This window comes from Delphinus delphis, chromosome X (assembly GCF_949987515.2).
Source record: "Delphinus delphis chromosome X, mDelDel1.2, whole genome shotgun sequence".
NCBI lineage: Eukaryota > Metazoa > Chordata > Mammalia > Artiodactyla > Delphinidae > Delphinus > Delphinus delphis.
The window spans coordinates 35,721,803-35,746,607 of record NC_082704.1 but is presented as its reverse complement, the minus strand read 5'-3'; the positions used below and the strand labels follow the sequence as shown (position 1 = coordinate 35,746,607).

At 40.3% G+C, this 24,805-nt stretch overlaps 1 protein-coding gene and 1 non-coding gene across 2 annotated transcripts in view; one reads left to right on the top strand and one right to left on the bottom strand.

Annotated features, from left to right (window-relative positions):
- Positions 1–361: 361 nt before the first annotated feature.
- The window catches only part of VSIG1 (V-set and immunoglobulin domain containing 1), a 35,094-nt gene continuing 10,650 nt past the window's right edge, over positions 362–24,805 (top strand). Inside the window, 5 exon segments of the mRNA XM_060001998.1 lie at positions 362–391; positions 1,675–1,752; positions 1,754–1,826; positions 13,277–13,437; positions 23,739–23,937. Of these exon segments, the coding sequence (XP_059857981.1) occupies positions 362–391; positions 1,675–1,752; positions 1,754–1,826; positions 13,277–13,437; positions 23,739–23,937 (541 nt within the window).
- Positions 8,820–8,892, bottom strand: TRNAR-UCU (transfer RNA arginine (anticodon UCU)). The gene has a single exon. It is a non-coding gene; the product is annotated as a tRNA-Arg (tRNA).

The following is a 24,805-nucleotide window of genomic DNA, read 5'->3' as shown; positions in this document are numbered from 1 at the left end:
CAAACAATGGGCTTACCAATACATTTTGGGGCATACCCTTTCTTAAGTTGGGAACTCCTTGTATAAGACCTGGTCCCTGCCCTGGAGGGGCTCACAGCCAGTGGATTTAGGGGAGACCCCATTAATAAACAGGAGACTACTGAAGAGTAATCAGGAGCCAACTGTAGGGTATTGGATCTAAGTACAATACAGATTTATCCAAGAGGGAGCCCAGAGAGGGGCGGTTTGTGGGCTCTTCAAAATTTTCACATAGGACAGCATGACTGATCTGCGCTAAGAATATGCTTAGAGAGCAAAAGGAGGGAGGAGAAAGTTCTAAGTAGTGATGGAATTCACCTGAAGCCAAAGTTTGGCATCAGACATGAACATGGACAGAGAAGGCTTCGAGAAGGTATCATACCTGATGAGAGCAAAATGGCTTTCTGAGGAGCAGTGGGAAACCGGCTTGGCTGAGATGAGATGGTGTCAAATATTTCCTGTGAATTAAAATTCATAAAACATCTCACTGCAACTTGCACATATTTCATGGGACTGAACACTTTGAGGCAATAACCTTTGACAGCATTTTTCAGGTGGATGACTTAACATGACTTAAGTTCAGATGAGGTGAGGACCAGAGGCTGGAAGGCTGGGAATCCAGAATAAGGACTTTGGACTTGATGAAAGAGTCCATAATGGTGTCATTGAAGATGCGTGATCAAGATTGGAACATTGGCATGTGGCTGGTACACGGAGTGAAGGGGGAAGGAGTCAGGGAGACCATTTAGGAAGCTGCTACAGTAGGCTAGAGGCGAGGAGCTGCGTGCCTGGACCGGGATGGAAGCAGCAGACTGGAGAAGGGACAAATCTGAGAACTACTGTAGAGACAGAAACACCAGCATTTAGAGCTTGCAGGCGAAGAGCCAGAGGAGGCCCTTATGTATCTCAGGGTAACGTAAGCATGAGAGCAACTTTGTTAGAAGTTCATGTTCAATTGAAGGCCTCTCATCTCTGCAGCCTGCCATTCCTTTCTAGTGAACCCCCTTTCCAAGTTAACTCTGTGGTACCTATTCAGTATCCTAATTCTGCAAAAATTCAGGCTCATCCAGTGGAAGTCTTAAAGCATTTATTCATTCACCTGATTTTGCAAAATTAGGTGGATGAATAAATGCTATAGGGTTTCTAACTTGGAAGACAAAAGCATGCAATTCATCCTACTGCTAGGGCTTCACAAAAGTGTGACGTGTCCAGAGTTTGTTCTCATAGAAATGAATGCTTTCTTACTTCATGTCCGCTGTGCCCTTCCTGTGAACCCTGTCCCCTGAGAAAATCTTAGAGCACCAATTTGCTAACTTAATTTGTAAAAGGTTAGTGAATCAATGCCCTGAGACTTTTATAGAAGTATTTGAAATTAATTAGCCTTGTCAACTTTTATTTATATAGGCTCTCTTCCAATTATATCTTTCCCCCCCAAGTATAACTTTTCAATAAGCTTGATTTTAAACAATAAAACTTAGAGAATCTGTGTAAGATTGAAGAATTTAAATATGTGGGTTTATTATTAACACAGTAGCAAATATGTCAAGGAAACACGCCCCATGAAAAGTGTTTCAAAGAAACACACATCTGCTCTGAGAAAGGTCTATACCCAATAAGTAAGCCCGAAGAGGCTTGTTTGCTTGGTGATGCCAGCAGATAAGACTGGCAAACCTCGGTGTGACTGAAGAAGCCAGTTTGAGACTCAGCCTAGCCCAGGAGAGCTACTGGACCCTGGCTGCGCTCAGCGAACCTTGGCACGATGGTGTTCACATTTTGGAAGGTCTTTCTGATCCTAAGCTGCCTTGCAGGTAAGGAAAGGATTTCCAACCGACCACAGATCATTGGGAATAGAGTTTCTTTTTAAACTGAAATCGCAAATTTTTACATAGACTATTCCCCTCCTGCGCTTAAAAGGAACTATGATTCGTATGCTGAGTAAAATAATTTTCGGAAATCTTGCTTAGCAAATATGTGTCATGCTGATATTTTGGGGGCCCAGCCTGTAAATAGAATTGTTTTATGTAGTTTCTGAATAAGGATTTCTTTCACAGGAAAATCACAGTATCTCCCTTTTTTTTCGTTTGAAAGTTGAACAGATGAATTTACTCAGAAGCTGAAGTTTGTGCCAAGGATACATTTTTCTCTGTTTTACTTCAGCATTTCCTTCAAACTCATTTTGATTGACTTGCTAAGCCTGGCCGGGAGTGCCTGCCGTGCTTTACTATCTAACATTTCTTAAGAGTTGTCCTTTTCCAAACATAAGACTGTGTTTAGGAAAATATGTGAGTGTTTTATCATTGTGCACACTATGGGTGTTCTTAGGGGTTTGAGTGGAACAAAATTATTTTTAGAGTCAAAATCCTAATGTTGGTAGGCCCAGGAGAGATCACTAATTCAGAAAAACCCCTTGGCCAGTTTTTTCAAATACCGGATACATTTTGAATCTGTTCTTATGATAAATTAGGTCCATGGTAGATACAAGAAGGTTGTTTACCCAAGAAATGATATTTTTAAGCCATCAGTAATATTAGGCAGTTATTAGAATGAGGTTTACTAAACATATTTAATGACATAAGAAAATGCTCAGGATAAAATATTGAGTGAAAAAGCAGGATATACCCACATTCCTAGAATAAATTACTAGAAGGTTATATACCAAACTGCTCATGGTGATTGCCTCCGGCTGCTGGGATTATAGATGTTTTTTTATCTTATTCTCTGCCTTTTTCATATTTTCCACGGTTTCTACAAAGAATATTACATAATTTTTATAATCAGAAAAAAAGTGTTACTTTTCAAAACTATATGGTATTTAGTAATAGTTCTCTAAATGTTCGTTACTGTTTAAACAAACATGTTCCGTGGAGTCACCAGAAGGCAATACTGCATTTATCCAGTGATCTAACCAGGACTTAGAGCTGGAAAAAGCCGCCTTTCTCAATTTCCATCCTGGTGGGAACATATGTTACTATTTTCCCTTTCCCCCAGGGATATTCATTTTAAAACCTTAACTTTAGACAGTGAAAGTCTTTGTTCCTTTTAAAGAGCTTCCAGTCATTAGCTAATTGGGTCGCCCCTGGGCCTTCTGCACTAGCCCTCTAAAAATCACACCTGTAGTCAACACCTACTTCCCTATGTGACGCCTTTCTCTGGCCTATACTAGATGCCAGTTTCAGAACAGTTGCAAGAGTGGTTGTTCACTCTAACAAACATATATATATATATATATATATATATATATAATTTTTACCGATTATAAGTGTAATGTATGGTCTTTGTAGAGAGGTTGGAAATACGGAAATGTATAAATAAGAAAATAAAAGTCACCAGAAATCTTACCAGAGATTTGGGTGAATTTCTTATTTTTTTCCTTTGCAAGTGTATGTATTACATTACAAAATTGGGTTTATACCTTGTATACATTTTTTTTTATTGTTTAAAACTTACTTAGATGGTGTCAGGATCTTACTTGATTATGACTTTTGGAACAAAGCCCAATCAGAGTGACCAATAAATACTTCAGAGACTTTGTTTTTAAATTACTGTATAACTGGTTTTGTTGGTGTATAGTGTACATATACAATTTAGCTGGCCCAAAGCAAAATGTGGTAGTGTCAGTCTAGTAGATAGAATGGAAATATGGTACAATATATGGTACAATATATTGTTGTTTGCCTACATAAGTATGGAAGTCAGAGAAAGAAAGACTTCAGTAATGTATGCCTGGCGTTAGTAGTGTCCATCAGTTGATCCAGAAATGGCTGTGAGGTAATGTTTCCATCCATGTGTAATTTGATGTCCTACCTGGACTTGTTTCCTGGTCAGGAAGAATGTCACATTTTTGGTGTCAAGCATGGTGCTTGGCACATGGTGGGCACATAGGAAAGGTTTACTGAAAGAATTAACTACCTTCCGAAATCTTGCCATTCGTGACATGGATGGACCTTAAGGGCATTATGCAAAGTGAAATAAGTCAGAGAAAGACAAACACTGTATGATCTCACTCATATGTAGAATTGTATCTAAAAACAAAAAACTGAATTCATAGAAACAGAGAGTATAGCAGTGGTTACCAGGGGTGGTGGGTGTGCGGTAATGTGGAGATGTTGTTCGAAGGGTATAAACTTCCGGTTAGAAGATGAATAAGTTCTGGGGATCTAATGTACAGCATGGTGACTATAATTGACAATACTGTATTATATGGTTGAAAGTTTTTAAGAGGGTAGATCTTAAATATTGTCACCACAAAAAAGAAAACATAATTATGTGATGTGATGGAAGTGTTAGTTAATGCTATGGTGGTAATCATTTTGAAATATATATCAAATCAACACTTTGTACAGCTTAAATTTACACGATGCTATATGTAAATCATATTTGAATAAAGGTGGAAAAATAAAAGAGTGGATTACCTCCTCAAACCCCAAGCATCCAGAAATGATTTTCACTTACATATATAAAATGAATTTTTTGTACAGGTAAGCATGACTGATTTTATTTTAATGAAAACCTTTCTGCTGACTTCTAAGGAAGCTGGGTTAAATTCTAATTGAGGAAAATAATGTTAATCAACAATGTCTTCTGCAAAAAAAAAAATGTCTTTTGCAAAAGTTCAAGCATATCATTTTAGATGCTTGTAATATATATTAGTCACCTGTTGGAAAGATATGTTAATGTTGTTTCCATTCTCGGAAGGTACGTGCTATGCATTTTAATGCAGTAATATATTTGAACTTTGGTTTTGCAGTCAGATCCATAAAGTTAGTGATCATTTGGTTATATTATTCCCTAACTCAAAAATGAAGCAATTTTACATGAAGTTGCTGGAAATTAAATCACTTCAAATGCATCAGGTCAAATATGGCTATTTGGTATAATAGGAGAATAATAATCCCCCTACAAGCAAAGTGCCTTCCACACTGTAGGCATTAAATAGATGAATGAACAATCATTACCAAAACATGAGGCATTTAAAATCTTTCTAGAGTGCTGATTAACTCAAGTGTATACAACTTGGATTATTTTCCTTTAATAGTATTCACTGATTTTTAAAAGCAGTCACACATATTTCAACCATGTATGTGTTTTTTTTGGGAGGGTGTTGTTTTTAATTCAGCCAGGTCAGTGAGTGAAATTGCAGTTCTGAGTTTTTTCTAAATCAGGTACTAATCTTTATTTTGCTGTTTATTCACAGTCTTGTCAATGTGGAGATTTTTTCTGACTTTTTCAATTTTTAAATAATTTCTCAATTTAGACTAAATGAATCCAAAGGAAGGGAACTTTTTTTTTTCCTGACACACACAGAATCACTTTCAGTTTAAGACTAAATTTGTACTGTTCACTATCCACATGTGGCTATTTAAATATAAATGAATTCAAATTAAATAAAATAAGAAATTCTGTTCTTCAGTCACACTAGCCACATTTCAGGTGTTCCATAGCTACACACGGGACAGCACAGCTGTAGAACATTTCCATCATCACAGAAAGTTCTATTGGACAGTGCTGGGATAGACAGTGGTCTCAGAGGTTTAAGTAGTGAGTGTGCACTAATTGAATAATGTGACATTTTTTTTAAAGTTCATCTGGAAATATATAACTCAGCTCTGAAATGTATTGTCATTATATTAGAGATGGACAGTTTCTGAAAACTGTCTTTTCTTCAGAATTTAAGGATTGATTATGGTGCTGAGTATTGGGAATCAGGGCAATAAAAATGGCCTGGAAATATTGCCTTGCCAATTGTTACCTATTTACAGAACAATGTGTCGTATTCTTAAAAATATGTTGTCTCCCAGTAGATTTGGAGGTTACCATACTTATTCCGAGGTGATATTGTTGAGCTTTTACAGATCTCAATTTACATATTTATATGTCTTCTATTAAAAATACGTTGAAAATCCCAAATCCTTGATTTTCATTTGCCTCCATTCTGGTCTGTACTATAAATGGTTCTTCATGCATTGACATGGCAGGCAGAGATTGTGTCTGTCTTGTTCATTAGTATTTCCCCAGTGTTAGCACTGTTTGTGGCAGAAAATAGGTGTTCAACAGATACTAACTGATAGGCATCAAGACTTCTTCCATGGCTTACCTTGTGTGAGAATTGTGTTTACTCTGCCTTCAGGCACTTTTGTCGAGGGTAGCCCTTAAAGGCTTTTTTGGTTTGTTTTTTGTTTTTGTTCTTTTTTTGCCTTACCTATCATAAATTATTACCTTTAGCCAATCCCATAATAGATACTGGGACATAAAATAGAGGACAAAAATGATGGCCAAATAATACCTTCAAAATCCCTTTTTTAGGGGAAAGTTTATGGGAACTTTAATGGCCACTGAATCCCCATTCTATCCCTTTAATTTTGGATGCTTTAAAGACATTTGGAAGTCACTATTTGGGCATAGCCAGAGATGGATGTGGCTAACTTCCAGGAGAAATGAGATGGGCTTCTGAGGGCAGGAGAGAGTCACTTAGCTTTCTCCAGTGAACTTTCCATCAGAAAATGTAGCTGATTTCTGCAGGCCAATTTTGTTTTGGGGATACGCATGATGGGAACCAGAAACACATAGGGAGGAGAACATTGGGAAAGGGAAAACTGCATGGAGTTAGAAGGTGCTGCCTTGGTGTCTACCCTAAAACACTTCTCTCAATTCATCAAGACATTGGTTGCCATGTAAACAGCCAACTCTAACAGAGAAGCAGCTGGACCAGATGGCCTGGCTGTGACAAAGGACATGGCTATTGAATCCAGGAAACCAAGGGTAATCAGTACCATGGTTTGCTTTTTCTTTAAAATTTTCAAAATGTTTAATTCTCTGAGTTCCTTTTGCCTGACCACTGTCATAAAGAAAACATAAAATTAAAGTCGTCTTTGGGAAGGGGGCCAGGAATTTGTCTTTCTGTACTATTTCCTCTGATCTTCCCACCATCTTTGTATCCTCATCCTGTCCCAACCTGGAAGGCAGCTAGCGTTCTCACTCTAGCCCCCCTGCAGCATAGAGAGCACCTCTTAAACTTGACCTTTTCTAATACTTGCCTGACAGTCTTATGTTCCATCCGGGAAAGCTTCTATACTCTGACTTCGCAATGGATAATAACCAGTTATTACCATGAGCCAATGCCTCTATAGTGTTACCCAAAATATTGTCCCCTATAACATCCCTTGGGAAAATGTTTACATAGTACTAAGGATTTCAAGTACAGTGGTAGGCTGGATTTTGGGGTAGGGAGCTCTTTGGTATTCCTCTAAATCGTATGGGAAGCAGATCCTTTTCTAAGGCCAATAGTTCTCTTAGGCCCCTTTTACAGTCTTAAATCTTGAGGGAGATTTCTGGTTTGGGCAAAATGACATAGATCTGTGTCTCCTTGCTTCTCCCTACTAAGCACAAGTATAAAGCCTCCCTGGAAATAATGCAAGAGACAACCAAGGGAAAACTCTGAAAGATAGTAAGAAGAAAGCAAACTGGCTTGGACCCTGGGAACTACAGAGAGGCAGGGTATCTTATGCCTCTTTATCCAAAGGAGGAAGGGGCCCCAGTCCTGGCATTTCTTGATCCTAACATAGCAGCCCACAGGGAGACTGATTCTTCCCCCAAACTGAGTGGGAGTCCCTCTAACATCAGATGAGCTCAACACCACTGGCAAGGGGCAATCATCAGGAGACCCACCAACGATAGTAGACAAAAGAAGCGATCTCCTTCCTCACTGGGCCTGAGACTCCCTACTTTCACCTAGCGATACTGAGGAGGGAGGGTGGAACAGATAAGAGGGATGAAACCACAGAAAGTATCTGGTTCTAGAAGGCTCTTTGTCTCTCCTCCCCCACAAAGAGACACCAGGGCAGCTGGGGGTTCCAATAGGAGTGTCCTGCCATACCTGTCTCCCACTGAGAGATACGCAGAAACCTGACCTAGGGAAATGCTTCCACGTGCTCAGGCGACGGGGTCAGGGATAAATAGAAGCCCTGGTGACCCCAGATAACCAAACAGACCAAAACAACACCACAAAAATTAAACTGGCATTAGAAATATGCAAAAGTAGGCCAAGACCTGTGTGCAAAACATAAAACAAAAGTGACTATCTGCTAAAATAAAAGATTTAAGTAGGAGTTTTCTAACACAATGCCTGTAGGTTTTGACAAATGTATAATCACATGTATCTACCATTATATTATCGTACAGAGTATTTTCACTCCCCTAAAAATCCTCTGTGCTCCACTTATTGATGTCTTCCTCTACACCAACCCCTGTCAACGGCTCATCTTTTTACTGTCTGCATAGTTTTGCCTTTTCCACAATGTCATATAGTTGGAATCATACAGTGTGTAGCCTTTTCAAATTGGCTTCTTTCACTTAGGAATATGCATTTAAGGTTCCTCCATGTCTTTTCATGGCTTGATGGCTCATTTCTTTTTAGCACTGAATAATATTGTCAGTGTCTGGATGTACCACAGTTTATCAATCCATTCACTTACTGAAGGACATCTTGGTTGCTTCCAAGTTTTGGCAGTTATAAATAAAGCTGCTATAAACCTGTGTGCAGATTTTTGTGTAGACATAAGTCTTCAACTTCTTCGGTTAAATATCAAGGAACACAATTGCTGGATAGTATGGTAAGAGTATGTTTAGTTTTGTAAGAAACCACCAAACTATCTCAAAATGCCTGTACCATTTTACATTCCCACCAGCAACAAACGTTGCTGGTGCTCCACATCCTCATCAGCATTCAGTGTGTCACTGTTGTGAATTTTTTAAAAAAATTAAAAAAAAATTTTGGTTGCGCCGTGCGGCATGTGGAATCTTAGTTCCCCGACCAGGGATCGAACCTGTGCCCCCTCCATTAGAAGCGCAGAGTCTTAACCACTGGACCACCAGGGAAGTCCCCCAGTAGTGTTGTTTTAATTTGCATTTCCCTGATGACATAAAATGTGGAGCATCTTTTCATATGCTCATTTGCCATCCATATAGCACCTTTGGTGAGATGTCTCTTTAAGGTCTTTGCCATTTTATAATCTGGTTGTTTGCTTTCTTATTGAGTTTTAAGAGTTCTTTGTATATTTTGGATAATGGTCCTTTATCATCTTTGTCTTCTGTAAATAGTTTCTCCTAGTCTGTGGCTTGTCTTTTCATTCTCTTCACAGTGTCTTTCACAGAGCAGTTTTAATTTTAATGAAATTCAGCTTATCAATTTTTTCTTTCATGGATCATGCTTTTGGTGTCATCATCAAACCCAAGGTCATCTAGATTTTCTCTTATGTTATGTTGTAGGAGTTTTATACCTTTGCTTTTTACATTTAGATCTGTGATCCATTTTGAGATAATTTTTGTGAAATGTGTAAGTTCTATGTCTAGATTCTTTTTTTTTTTGGCACATGGAAATCCAGTTGTTCAGCACCATTTGTTGGGAAGATTTTCTTTCCTCCATTGTATTGCCTTTGCTCCTTTGTCAAAGATCAGTTGACTATATTTATGTGGGTCTACTTCTGGCCTCTCTATTCTGTTCCATTGATCTATTTGTCTATTCTTTCATCAGTATTACACAGTCTTGATTACTATAGCTTTATAGGAAGTCTTTAAGTTGGTTAGTGTCAGTCCTCCAACTTTGTTTTTCTCCTTCAGTATTTGTCTTGGTTATTCTGGGTCTTTTGCCTCGCCATATAAACTTTGGAATAACTTTGTTGCTATCCACATAATAACTTGCTGGGATTTTGACTGGGATTACATTGAGTCCATAGATTAAGTTGGGAAGAACTGATATCTCGGAAATATTGAGTCTTCCTTAAACATGGAATATCTCTCCATTTATTAATTCTTGTCTGATTTCTTTCATCAGAATTTTTTAGTTTTCCTCATACAGATCTTGTACATATTTTGTTAGACTTACACTGAAGTATTTCATTTCTGGGAGTGCTAATGTAAATTGTATTGTGTTTTTTTAATTTTAATTTTATTATAGTATAGTTGATTTACAAAGTTGTGTTAGTTTCAGGTGTACAGCAAAGTGATTCAGTTATACATATACATATATTCATTCTTTTTAAGATTCTTTTCCCATATAGGTTATCCCAGAATATTGAGTAGAGTCCCGTTTATAGATAGGAAAGCGATAAAGTTTTGTACATTAACCTTGTATCCCGAAAACTTGCAATAATCATTTATTAGTTCCAGGAGATTTTTGCTGATTCTTTTGGATTTTCTACATAGGCAGTCATGTCATCTCTTATTTCCTTCACAATCTGTATACCTTTTATTCCCTTTTTGTGTCTTATTGCATTAGCTAGGCTTCCAGTATGAGGTTGAAAAGGAGTGATAAAAGGGGATATCCTTGCCTTGTTCCTGACCTTAGTAGGAAAGCTTCTAGTTTTTCACCATTAAGTATGCTGTTAGCTGTAGGGTTTTTGTAAATGTTCTTCATCAAGTTGAAGAAGTCCTCTGTTCCTAGTTTATTGAGAACTTTTATCATGAATGCATGTTGGATTTTGTCAAACGCTTTCTCTGAATAAATTGATATGATCATGTGATATTTTTCTTTAGCCTATTGCTGTGATGAGTTACATTAATCAATTTTCAAGTGTTGAACCGGCCTTGCGTACTTGGGGTAAACCATTCAGTGTAATCTCTCATATAAACAGACTAACTTAAAAAAAAAGAGCATATCAATTGATACAGAAAAAGTACCTGACAAAATCCAACACCCATTCATGAAAGAGAGAAACCAAAAAACCAAAACAAAAAACCCAAAACCTCTTAGCATGTTAGGAATAGACGATGTGTTAGTTTCCAAAAGCTGCTGCAACAAATCGCCATAAACTGGGTGGCTTAAAACAGACAAATTTATTCTCTCACAGTTCTGGAGGCCAAAATTCCAAAGTCAAAGGCTGGCAGAATTGATTCTGGAGAATCCATGCCATGCCTTTCTCCTAGCTGGCTGCTAACAATTCTTGGCGTTCCTGGCTTGTATATGCATCACTCCAATTTCTGACTCCATCTTCACGTGGCCTTTCCTTCTATGCATCTGTGTGACAAATCTCACTGTCCTTGTTCTTATAATGACAGCAGTCATTGGGTTTAGGCCCCACCTTAAATCCAGGGTGATCTATGTCATCATTAATTACATTGCAAAGACCCTGTTTCCAAATAAGATCACATTCACAGGCACCAGGGATTAGCACTTGTTCGTATCCTTTTGGGGGCCCCAATTCAACCCATGGGAGAATTCCCTTAACTTGATAAAGAACATCTACAAATATCCTATAGCTAACATTGTATTTAATGGTGAAATACTGAATGCTTTTCCCCTAAGACTGGGGACAAGGCAAGGATGTCTACTTTCTCAACTCTCTTATTCAATAAAATACTGGAAGTTATAGCTGCTGTAATAAGGCAATAAAAATTAATTAAAGACATACAGATAGGAAAGGAAGAAATAAAGTTCGCTCTACCCAACAAAAGACTAGCATCTAGGTTGTATAGAGAACTCTCAAAATTCAACAGTAAAAAATTAAGCAATCAGAAAATGGGCAAAAGACATTTTGCTAAGGAAGATATACAAATGGCAAATAATCACAGGAAAAGTTATTTAGCATCATTAATTTGCATTAGGGAAATGCAAATTAAAATCACAATAATATATTACTACGCACCTATTAGAATGGCTAAATTAGAAAATAGTGACAGCACCAAATGCTGATGAGGATGTGGGGAGGCTGAACCACTCATACACTTTGGAAAACAGTGTGGCTGTTTTTTGCTTTTACTTTTAGTAAAACTAAACATGTAACTACCATCTAACCCAGCAATTGCACTCTTGGGAATTTATCCCAGAGACATGGGAATTTATCCTCATACAAAAATCTGTACATGAATGTTTGTTGGAGTTTTATTCAACTGCTAAAAACTAGAAACAACCCAGATGTCCCTAAATGGGTAAATGGTTAAACAAATCATGGTACATACATAACATTGAATGTTACTAAGCAATAAAAGGCAATGAACTACTGATACACAGAACAATTTGGATGAATTCCTAGGTAATTATGCTGAGTGAAAAAAAGCTAATCAGCAAAAAGGTTACCATGCTTCCATTTACGTAACATTTATGAAATGACAACATTTTAGAAATGGAAGACGGATTAGTGGTTACCAATGCTTAGGATCAGGGATGGGGTACAGGAGGGAGGTGAGTGCATTATCGAAGGGAAATATGAGGGATCTTTGTGGTGGTGGACTGTTCAGTATCTTGACTGTGGTTGTGGATACACAAACCTACACATGTGATAAAATTGTGTAGAATTAAATGCATACACACACAGGAGTACAAGTAAAACTGGAGAAACCTGAAATGAATAAAATCAGGGGACTGTATCAATGTCAGTGTCCTGGTTGTGATATTATACAGTAGTTTTACAAAATAAGTTACCATGGGGGTGCTGAGTAAAGTGTACATGGGATCTCCATCTTATTTCTTAGAATTGTGTGTGAATCTACTATTATCCCAATAAAATTTTCAATTAAATATTGTTGAGGGCCCAAAAGACTTTTTGCTATGTAGGTTATTTCTATCTATATTTATTGTATTAGAAAGTAAAACTAAAAGAAATTTAAACACAAAAATACACAAACATGCATTCCATTAGCCACTAGAGGAATATCATTACTTGTCATGTAACTGCTGGAGCACTCCGTTGTGCACTCATGAGAAGATGAGAGTGAAAAAAATAACAACTTAGTATTATTATGAACATCATTTTGATCTTGTAGCCTCCCCAAAATGGTCTCAGGGCTAGGATGACCAACTCATCTAGTTTTACTGGGACTTTCCTGGTTTAAGCAGTGAAAGTCCTGGCAAAACCAGTATAGCTTGCCTGAGACTCACCTGGTTTTAAAACTGAAAGTGCCATATCTACAGAACCTCATCAGCCCTGGGCAAACTGAATTGGTTGTTCTCCATACTCATGGACTTTTTGGGTCCTTGGACAACACTTTAAGAACCTCTTTGTCAGGCCATCCTTACACAGAAGAAATTCCCAGTTCAGTGTTATTACCTCACCATCACGTAGGAGTTGAACATCTTCACATTGTAATTTGTTAGAAACTCCCCTACCCCATGCCAGTTGCTTGCTCGACTTTCCTATATGGTTCATTCTACATTCTCCTTACCTTGGATTCCCCAAATAAGATGTCATTGAATGTGCTTTGTAATGAAAAAAATGTCATCAGAATGTGAGTGTGTACCATCGTTTTTTGATGATTATCTTTTCAGGTCCAGTTCGTGGAGTGCAAGTGACCATCCCAGACGATTTTGTGAATGTGACTGTTGGATCTAATGTCACTCTCATCTGCACCTACACCACCACTGTGACCTCACTGGACAAGCTTTCCATCCAGTGGACATTCTTCCATAAGGAGTCACAGCCAGTTTCTGTAAGGACTTCTTCCCCCTAAACTCCTCTCCTTTGGTAGTTCTGACATAAACTGTTGGGGTCAGTGTGAGAAGAAGGAATGGTAAGCCAGTGGCAACAGGAGCAGAACCTCAGGTGCAAGGTGTTTGAAGATAGCTGTTTAGGGAAGATCATCATCTAAGTGACTTGGCTTTTGTCCTCTCCTCATATTCAGTTACAGCCTGTTATCTCAATTCTGTGTAGGTCAACATCAGGTATATCATGCATTCTAGAGTAGACAGGAAGGGTCTTTCTCACAGGTGAAATGAGCAGTAGTTCTGAAAGGGCTTCTCCCATCCCTCAGATCTCTCCCTATTATTTCCAGAAAACCCCAGTTCAAATATATGTCCTAGTTGATCTGCAAATCTCTGTCAAACTTAATATCTGGGCTCTGCCTGTCAAGTGAGCTAGCTCATTGTGACAGACTGAGTCCTGATGGGATGAGACTCTCCAGGTGGGTGGATAAAGGCAAAGTAGTAATGAACCTTGGGAAATAAAAGGCATCTGGAGGCTAGAGGATAAGAGACAGGAGGGGAGGCTAGGGTCTGGGGAAGAGGTTGCTGGAGGAGGGTGGGTGAAAGTCAAAGGAGGAGGATGATTCTGCTTGCAAGCTGCCTATTCCCAGATTTTTTTCATCTGGCCCTAAGGGTAATGCCTTCTTTAAATTAGTCCAGGGACTAACACGGTATACTCAAAAGTATGTGTGTGTGTGTGCATGTATATACACGTGTACGCATGTGCATGCACTCACGCATGTGAGTGTGCAAGCATGTATGCCAACACATATCCCTTGAGGGAAAAAGTCTGTAGCTTTCGTCAGGTTTTCAGAAGGATGTATGATCCAAACAAGGAGTTCAGAGAAGAGACAAATCAGTGTGGTTTGGATATAGTGGAGTTGGGCCTTAAAGGAAAGCAAGGGTTCTGATTATAGAAAGAGAGAGGGAGAGGCGAGTTGAACGGGCTAGAGGAGGCCCAAGTGCAGACGTGGAGAAGAAGGAGGGCCAGTGTCTCTTCAGCCATCACTGGTCTTTTGGTCTTTTGTCTTTACCAAAGGTCCTGAATATTTGTTTAGCAGGAAACATCGTTCAAGGGGAGACTATCAATGCCACCCTCTAATCAAAGTTCAACAATTTTGCTCAGTACTGGTTACCTTAGACAAGTATCTGAATCACTCTGTGTCTCTCTTCAAAACATGGTAGAATAGTAATATTCTTCTACATGGGCAGTACACCATGTAGCATTCAGTTCTCAGATCCACCCACTTTTTTTTTTTTAACATCTTAATTGGAGTATAATTGCTTTACAATGGTGCGTTAGTTTCTGCTTTATAACAAAGTGAATCAGTTATACACATACATATGTCCCCATATTTCTTCCCTCTTGCGTCTCCCTCCCTCCCAACCTCCCTAACCCACCCCTCTAGGTGGTCACAAAGCACTGAGCTGATCTCCCTGTGCTATGCAGCTGCTTCCCACTAGCTATCTATTTTACATTTGGTAGTGTATATATGTCCATGCCACTCCCTCACTTCGTCCCAGCTTACACTTCCCCCTCCCTCCCACCCTCCCTATCCCACCCCTCTAGGTGGTCACAAAGCACTGAGCTGATCTCCCTGTTCTATGCAGTTGCTTCCCACTAGCTATCTATTTTACATTTGGTAGTGTGTATATGTCCATGCCACTCTCTCACTTCATCCCAGCTTACCCTTCCCCCTCCCCACGTCCTCAAGTCCATTCTCTAGTAGGTCTGTGTCTTTATTCCTGTCTTACCCCTAGGTTCTTCAAGACATTTTTTCCCTTAAATTCCATATATATGTGTTAGCATACGGTATTTGACTTTCTCTTTCTGACTTACTTCACTCTGTATGACAGACTCTAGGTCCATCCACCTCATTACAAATAGCTCAATTTCGTTTCTTTTTATGGCTGAGTAATATTGCATTGTATATATGTGCCACATCTTCTTTATCCATTCATCCAATGATGGACACTTAGGTTGTTTCCATCTCCTGGCTATCGTAAATAGAGCTGCAATGAACATTTTGGTACATGATTCTTTTTGAATCATGGTTTTCTCAGGGTATATGCCCAGTAGTGGGATTGCTGGGTTATATGGTAGTTCTATTTGTAGTTTTTTAAGGAACCTCCATACTGTTCTCCATAGTGGCTGTACCAATTCACATTCCCACCAGTAGTGCAAGAGTGTCCCCTTTTCTCCACACCCTCTCCAGCATTTATTGTTTGCAGATTTTTTGATGATGGCCATTTTGACTGGTGTGAGATGATATCTCATTGTAGTTTTGATTTGCATTTCTCTAATGATTAATGATGTTGAGCATTCTTTCATGTGTTTGTTGGCAGTCTGTATATCTTCTTTGGAGAAATGTCTATTTAGGTCTTCTGCCCATTTTTGGATTGGGTTGTTTGTTTTTTTGTTATTGAGCTGCATGAGCTGCTTATAAATTTTGGAGATTAATCCTTTGTCAGTTGCTTCATTTGCAAATATTTTCTCCCATTCTGAGGGTTGTCTTTTGGTCTTGTTTATGGTTTCCTTTGCTGTGCAAAAGCTTTGAAGTTTCATTAGGTCCCATTGGTTTATTTTTGTTTTTATTTCCATTTCTCTAGGAGGTGGGTCAAAAAGAATCTTGCTGTGATTTATGTCATAGAGTGTTCTGCCTATGTTTTCCTCTAAGAATTTGATAGTTTCTGGCCTTACATTTAGGTCTTTAATCCATTTTGAGCTTATTTTTGTGTATGGTGTTAGGGAGTGATCTACTCTCATACTTTTACATGTACCTGTCCAGTTTTCCCAGCACCACTTATTGAAGAGGCTGTCCTTTCTCCACTGTACATTCCTGCCTCCTTTATCAAAGATAAGGTGACCATATGTACGTGGGTTTATCTTTGGGCTTTCTATCCTGTCCCATTGATCTCCATTGATCTATCTTTCTGTTTTTGTGCCAGTACCGTACTGTCTTGATTACTGTAGCTTTGTAGTATAGTGTGAAGTCAGGGAGCCTGATTCCTCCAGCTCCGTTTTTCGTTCTCAAGATTGCTTTGGCTATTCGGGGTCTTTTGTGTTTTCATACAAATTGTGAAGTTTTTTGTTCTAGTTCTGTGAAAAATGCCAGTGGCAGTCTGATAGGGATTGCATTGAATCTGTAGATTGCTTTGGGTAGTAGAGTCATTTTCACAATGTTGATTCTTCCAATCCAAGAACATGGTATATCTCTCCATCTATTTGTATCATCTTTAATTTCTTTCATCAGTGTCTTATAATTTTCTGCATACACGTCTTTTGTCTCCTTAGGTAGGTTTATTCCTAGATATTTTATTCTTTTTGTTGCAGTGGTAAATGGGAGTGTTTTCGTGATTTCACTTTCAGATTTTTCATCATTAGTGTATAGGAATGCCAGAGATTTCTGTGCATTAATTTTGTATCCTGAACTTTACCAAATTCATTGATTAGCTCTAGTAGTTTTCTGCTAGCATCTTTAGGATTCTCTATGAATAGTATCATGTCATCTGCAAACAGTGACAGCTTTACTTCTTCTTTTCTGATTTGGATTCCTTTTATTTCCTTTTCTTCTCTGATTGCTGTGGCTAAAACTTCCAAAACTATGTTGAATAAGAGTGGTGAGAGTGGGCAACCTTGTCTTGTTCCTGATCTTAGTGGAAATGCTCTCAGTTTTTCACCATTGAGGACGATGTTGGCTGTGGGTTTGTCATATATGGCCTTTATTATGTTGAGGAAAGTTCCCTCTATGCCTACTTTCTGCAGGGTTTTTATCACGAATGGGTGTTGAATTTTGTCAAAAACTTTCACCCACTTCTGATCAAACACAGCACAGCCCATGCCTCGATAGTGAGGGTATGAAGGAAAAGGCAGTCAGTGTCTAAAAATGGTGCATGCAAGAGAAGCTTGGGAAAGATGTAGTTGGACCTGTCAGGCAAGAACACCTGTACTGGATCCCTTCATTGTTTGGGGTCTCTAGGACAATGGCACCAGCTTTTAGGAGTAGGATGGGAGGGTCTGAGTTTGGTAACAATTCAGATCAGCACAAGCCCCTGGCAAAGCTGGGACAGTCTTGAGTTTGCCTTCTCATGTCCATGTCTGGAATTCCTTTCAGCTTCCTCCAAAAGGCTTTGGGACCTGTGGCTGCCTTGAGCAGGGCAGTGGTCAACTCTTGTCATAAGTTCACCTTCTTTTCCTCCCCCAAGATCATTGTGTTAAAGGAGAAGTTGACTCCAAGACCTAGTATTTCTCAGTACCCAGGAGAGAATATCATATCTCTTACTGACTATCCCCCCCATGGGGTCCCTTTGTGAATGGGGGCTATGGAAGTATTCCATAAGTCTTCTGACCAGGAGCCAGGGTATTCATTAGCATGGTATTTCTCTTAGAGAAGCCCTCCTCTCAGAAGACATGGACAGATTCAGATAGTCAGTCCCTCAGCAGGGAGTCACAGCTGAAGCTTCTAGGCCCCAGAACAGGCAGGCTAGCATAGAAGTTTTGGTTCCCCTCTGATCACATGAATGGCCTCCTCTACCACCCAGCTAGTCACTGGTAAAAGTACAGAGACTTCACCTGCCCATGAACAGAACAGGCATTGACCCTACTTAGCATGAGTCTCTCAAACAACACTTACTCTTCCAGAATAGCCACAGTGGAAGAAACCCTGTGCCATCTTCACCTTTCTAACACACATATAATGTGGACAACCTCTTTCTAGAACCTAGTATCTTTATATTCCATGGCCGCTCAGATTCTTCCAACTTGGCCTCTGCAGATAGCATTATATCAAATGCTTTTCAGATGTTGGTGGAGTGAGGGTGCTTCATCTCCTCAGGGGCATTTGAAAATGAGAGGAATATTGGTTTAAGTGTTATAAATGGGAGTCACTACCAGCATTTAGTGGGTGGTGGCCAGAGAGGCTTATAGTCTTGCAATATGTAGGAGAGACCCACACAGGAAAGAATTGTCTGCCCCAAATGCCAGTGTGGCTCCCACCGAGAAACACTCCAAGTTCTTCTCTTCCCACCACCCCTTCCCATCAAAGTGTATCTATTCTGTGTCCCATTCCCTCAGGTGTCTATCCTTGTTAAATCTGATAAATTAGTGTAATGCTAAGGTGTTAAGGACTGGTGATCGTTCACTCTGTTGTCTCCGGAAGAAAATAACTTAAGCCGAAACCTTCCATGCTTCAAAGAAGCAGTTCAGTTGGTGGGTGTCTCAGGCAAATGGCAGGCTGGGAAGGGAGTGGTTTGGAGGCAGGGAAGCCTTCCTTTTGGTGTTATATTCCTTCCACGTGCAATCCCAGCCCCCCTATGCAGTCTAGAGAAAATTCTGGGCTTGAGACCATTGCCACTGTATACTCCTCACCTCCCATGGCTAGCACCTTTATGAACAGTGCAGGAAAGCAAGAAGCTGGAAGGGAAAGAATGGGTGGTTTGCTGTGGACTTCCATGACCTCCTCATTTCCAAAATGTACCCACAAAGCAGCTCTGGAGGCTAAAGGCATTTATTAACTCCAACTCAGACTCAAACAGAAAGCAGACTGAATTCTTTCAACCCTTCTTGTTTATACTCCAGCTTCTAGTTAGAGAGCAGTGTCACAAAGCTGAGGGGAAAGAAATCTTTTTGGACAAATCTGGCTCCCAGCTGCATGGCCTCCTGTGAATAGGAACTTGGCACAGTAGGGAGAGAAAGGCTGTCATTGCAGCTGGCAGCCGTCGAAGGCCTCATGTGGTGAACCCACTCGGCATGGGAAGCATCATGCCAATGAATAGCAGCAACTGGCAGGAGAAGGGTTGGGTTGGAGTAGCGGATGGGATGGCCCCAAGAGGGGAAGGTTGCCTGGGAATCATCTTCCTCGTCTAAGGCAGGGCTATGAGTGCCGTGTTAAGGTATTCAGCGGGAATTGGGAGGTCTGGATTCTAGGTCTGACTACAAATTGTGTGACCTTGGGAAGATCACTTCCTCTACTGGGGCCTCAGTGTCCTTTTCTGTAATAGAAGAGGATGAATCAGAGGTTGCAAACTGGCAGCCTCTGGGCCTGATTTGGCCAGTGGATGCATGTTGGTTGGCCAGCCCAGTATTTTGTTCATTTCCACAGTTTGAAAGCCTTGTTTGTCTTGGCTCTCCAGTTCACCACAGTTCCCACTATCCTCCATGATCTTACCACTATCCACCAGCCCCTCCCAGCCATTTCCCATATGTCCAATATCCAGCTGGTTCCTGAAGGCTCTTCAGCCTTAGCAACCATGAGCTAAGTTATCTCTAAGGGGCTCTTATAACTAATGTGCTATTATGTCTCCACATGTCAGCCTCTAATATCACCAAGGGGCAGGCAGAGAGGACCTTGAGGGGAAAGTGGGGCAGTCTGTCATGAACACAGCCACAAAGGGCAAGTGGGCAAAAGAATGAACAAGCACCACTTAAGGGAACACTTGGATGGGTTTTCTTAAAGCTGACTTGTCAGCCCCCAAATCACCACCCCCGAAGGATGTGGCCTGTTGAACAACCATGACTTTTCCTGGACCTCGATTGCTTTGATTTCTAAATTGACAATATACGTTCTTTGAAAAGTGTACAAGGCTCACAGGATCGTGGGCCGGGGTTTGGCCATCGTTCAGCTTTGATTTATAAAAGGGTTATTCTTTTGTGGAAAATCGAACCAAGTTTCAGTCCTTCCTGTGTGATTAGATAAGTGGTTTCAGGAAAGCGTTTCATTTTGTTTCTCTTTACAAGGACAGTGTGACAGTGTGGACTTCCCCTAACAGAAAGTCCCTCCATCTGTGTGTCTGGCCGCTGACCTGCCCTGGGGACTTTCCTTCTCACACAGCACCCTGAGGCCAAGGCCTTTCCCTTTTAGGTCTCCATGTTACACCTCCTTACCTCCATTTCTCTCCCAGACACCTCCAGTATTACTTGTGCGACGGCAGGATATATCAGGCTACAGTGCGAGGAGCAAGGATAGAAGGGCTGGTGAAGGTCCTTTTTGTCGGGAAGTTACAAGTCCAGGGCCTCCTGACTTATTTGCTCATTGATTCCTGGCCAACCGTGAGACTTTTACAATGTGACTTCTTTTCATGTCCTAGTGCTGACCTAAAACACATTCTCTTGGCCCTGTTTTCTGCAGTAATAAAGTCCTTTCAACTAGATCCTCTGGGACTTACTGTGGGCCGTAGGCAGGACTGATGTATCTCCCTGTGATGTCATCAGGCTTCAACATAAAACAGGCCGACCTACCCTCAGTCCTCCTAGGAGCAGGGGAACCGGCCAGATGTCTAAGTTGTAAAGGGCTTCCTTGATAGACCACAGGCTGCGTACCAGGTAAGAGTCCACAGGACCGCAAATTGTTAATTAGAAAGTAAATAAGGCTAGCGCTGACTAGTGAAATGGAAAGCCGGATATCTTGGACGTCAACTCACATGAAGGTAATAGACCTTTGACAAGTTGAACTTCCTCCTGGCCTACCTGAATACCTTAGGTTACACTGGCTTTCCAGTTTGTAAGTCAAACAAGACCCCTCTGGGGCAAAAGTTTGTGATTTCAGTAGGTGTGAATTGAATTATAAATGGTTCATTTAGGGCAGAAAAGAAAGCTAGTTGATGTTAGAGAACTGGAGGAGAGAGACAAGTTGTTTTCTCCTTAAATATATTCTTTTCTTTGAATTTTCCATCAGAACCTCCGTTTCTGCTTTAGTTTAAAAGTATATTGGCTTTCTACCTGAAGGAGAATACACTTGAATTTATCTAGACAATATCTTTTGGTTTACTGATTGCCTTCCCTCTCGTTAGCCTGTTAATGTAAAAAGCACTGGACAAGGAATTAGAAGAACGACGTTCTTGACCCGGCCCCACTGTTAACTTTGTGTGTCTTTTTTTTAACCTCTTTGAGCTTCAGTCTCTTCTGTAAAGTGAGGAGAGTGAATTAAATGAACCATAAGTCTCTTCTAGTAGATTTTATGCAATATTAATTGCCATTGGACTAGGCAATCCCAGTTTATTGAATAATAAAAAACAATCACTGGAATTATACACATTTATATGAAACTAGCAAAGAGTGTAAATAGGCTTTGTGTATTATGAAGGGACCTCAGGGACCACCTAGTCCAGTGATTCCCAAAGTTTAGTCATTCATGTCTCATCTTCATGATTGTGTCATATTTGTGTATTACCAACACTAGTAATTATTTAATGCTGTTTTCTCTATTGACTTGGTTTTTGTTGTTGTTGTTGTTTTGTTTTGTTTTTTGTTTTTTTTGGCCGCACCACGCAGCTCATGGGATCTTAGTTCCCTGACCAGAGATTGAACCCGGGTCCGGTAGTGAAAGTGTTGAGTCCTAACCACTGGACCACCAGGGCACTCCCTGACTTGGTTTTTAAAAGTCTTAAAAATGTCTGCCTTAGTTTCACTGTAAGCAATAATACCCATGAAGTCACAGATCTGATGTGATAGCTATGTCTCTAATACACATTACATTTTTAAAGTTTTCAATTTCTTGCCACCTAAAATCAACTTGTCAGCTTATGCTTAGGGAGTACATACCATACTTTAGAGAACACTACTCTGGTTCCTCATTCAGATGTGGAAACTAGAGTTTGGAGAGATTAAATAACTTTGTTTCTTATTGCAAAGTAGGTTGCCATGTAGACATGAGGTGAGGCTACTTCCCCCATGTCACAGTCAGAGGTCCAGCATGGCTAAAACCCAGGTCTTATGGAAGCAACCTAAGTGTCCATCAACAGAAGAATGGATAAAGAAGATGTGGCACATATTTACAATGGAATGTTACTCAGCCATAAGAAGAAACGAAATTGAGTTATTTGTAGTGAGGTGGATGGACCTAGAGTCTGTCATACAGAGTGAAGTAAGTCAGAAAGAGGAAAACAAATACCGTATGCTAACACATATATATGGAATCTAAAAAAGAAAAAATCATTCTAAAGGACCTAGGGGCAGCACAGGGGTAAAGACATAAAGACGCAGATGTAGAGAATGGACTTGAGGACACGGGGAGGGGGAAGGGTAAGCTGGGACGAAGTGAGAGAGTGGCATGGACATATATACTACCAAATGTAAAATAGATAGCTGGTGGGAAGCAGCCGCATGGCACAGGGAGGTCAGCTCGGTGCTTTGTGTCCACCTAGAGGGGTGGGATAGGGAGGGTGGGAGGGAGATGCAAGAGGGAGGAGATATGGGGATGTATGTATACATATAGCTGATTCACTTTGTTATAAAGCAGAAACTAACACACCATTGTAAAGCTATTATACTCCAATAAAGATGTTTAAAATAACTAACTAAATAAATAAACCCCAGGTTTTCTTACTCCTAGACCAGGTCTCTTTCCATCACACCATGCTGCTTCCACAGTTGCCATTATGATCTGAATATCCATATTCTTTAACAGAGATGGGACTATAATCAAGATCTTTCTTAAATCTAGTAAATTATAATAATAATAAATAAATCTTTATGGATTTGGGCGAGTCGTTTAATCTCTGTGTTTGAGTGTCCTTATTTGTCTAAAAGCAGTAATAATTCCAGTTCTGCCTCCTGCTATGTGGGGAGAAAGGTAGCAGCTACCATTGACCAAGCACTTCCTAGGCCCTTGGCTGAGTTACTTTGCTTCATTCTCGCACCACCACTATGAAGCGATGGGGCCAGATGGTTTCTCAGGAGCCTCTCTGTTCTGAAATGTTATTCTTCTAACAAACAGGATGAACTCAGTTTTGCTTACCCAAAGGAATATGCATGTAAGGAGCGTGAATATTCTTTTAGGGAAATCAGATATTCTAGATAATCCCACTGGGTAAAGTAAACCGAAATCAAAAATGTTTATCAAGTAGGAAAGACGATGCTTTTGGTTTTCCCATCAGATGTTTGTGTCCTATATAATGAGTTTCCTGATGAGTAGACTCATCAGGTGAGCATCTTGATCTGTTAGCCTAAGCTTAGGAGTTGAATTCTGTCAGCTCCAGCTGCCTACTGTCTATAAGATATGCATATCTCCCTGCCCTGATGACATCACAGAGCTGCTTTGAGCACAAATGAGGTCGTGGCTGTGCAATGCTGTGAGAAAGCTAAAGTGTCCCACTGACCTGAGAAACTTTTGCCACAGGGACCTGTTCCTTACCGGGGGTGGGGGGTGGGGGATACTGCTTCCTTTTTTCATTCAATGTCAAAGTAGGTAACATTGGATAGGGGGAACTTCCACGTAGCTTACCCTAGCCCCGGACACTGTCCAGTTCTCATTTCTGTCATTTTCTGTCCTAGATTTACTATTCTGAAGGTGGACAAGCTACAGCCATCGGGCAATTTAAAGATCGCATTGTAGGGTCCAATGCTCCAGGTAACGCATCTATCACTATTGCACATATGCAACCAGCAGATAGTGGCATCTACGTCTGCGATGTTAACAACCCCCCTGACTTTTTCGGCAAAAATCAAGGCACCCTCAACGTCAGTGTGTTAGGTATGGACAATTTTTTCTGCTTTTTCTCTTCTTGCAGCAACTTAGGAATTGAATGAGCTAGGGCAGTGAGTTATTGGTACCAATTAAGCCCCAGGGTAAATATCCTCCCTGCTCCTTTTATTATCGGGAAAATAAAGACACACCACAAACCCAACCCACAGAGTAACACTGAGAAATCACTCATAAAACATGTTGAAACAATTGTCAAACCAAAAGGGCTGCCAACATGACAGATAGCAATAGATGACCACTTCCTGGATCCCTATCTCTGAAGGATGCGATGAGAACAGATGGGAAAATGCACAGTCCCACTATATGATCACTAGCAACTCTTCCCGAGGGAACCTCCAATTAGGGCCAGTCCTACCTGGGGGAAACAACTGTCAACTTGTTACCTCTCCAAAGCCAGCCACAATTCCCACCATTAAATCATTCTGTGGCATAAAGGCAGATGGATCCCTTTCTAAAATATTAATGCTATTTGGAAAAAAAGAAAGAGTTGAGAATTAATTTATTTATACACAAATATTCAGTATGTGACATGGGGCAAGTCATATCTGCTCTTAAATGAATTTGGAGTGGTTCATTTATGCAGCATTTATTGAGTGCCTGCTTTGTGCCAGGAGCCAGGATGGAGGCGTGGTTTCTGCTCCTGGGGAAGTTCACAATTTTGGTGATTCTTAGGGATCCTTCCAGTCTCTGTCTGAGAGGACAATGGGAGTTTTGCCCCTGTCTGTATGCCGAGCTGGTCCTGTCTGCAGGCCTTCAGATGTACTGAAGGGAGGGATGAAAGGGCTGTCAACCTTCGCCAACTAACCAGTGAGCTAAGGGCTCTCCCACTTCTAAGTAACCCAAATGGAGCTTATCT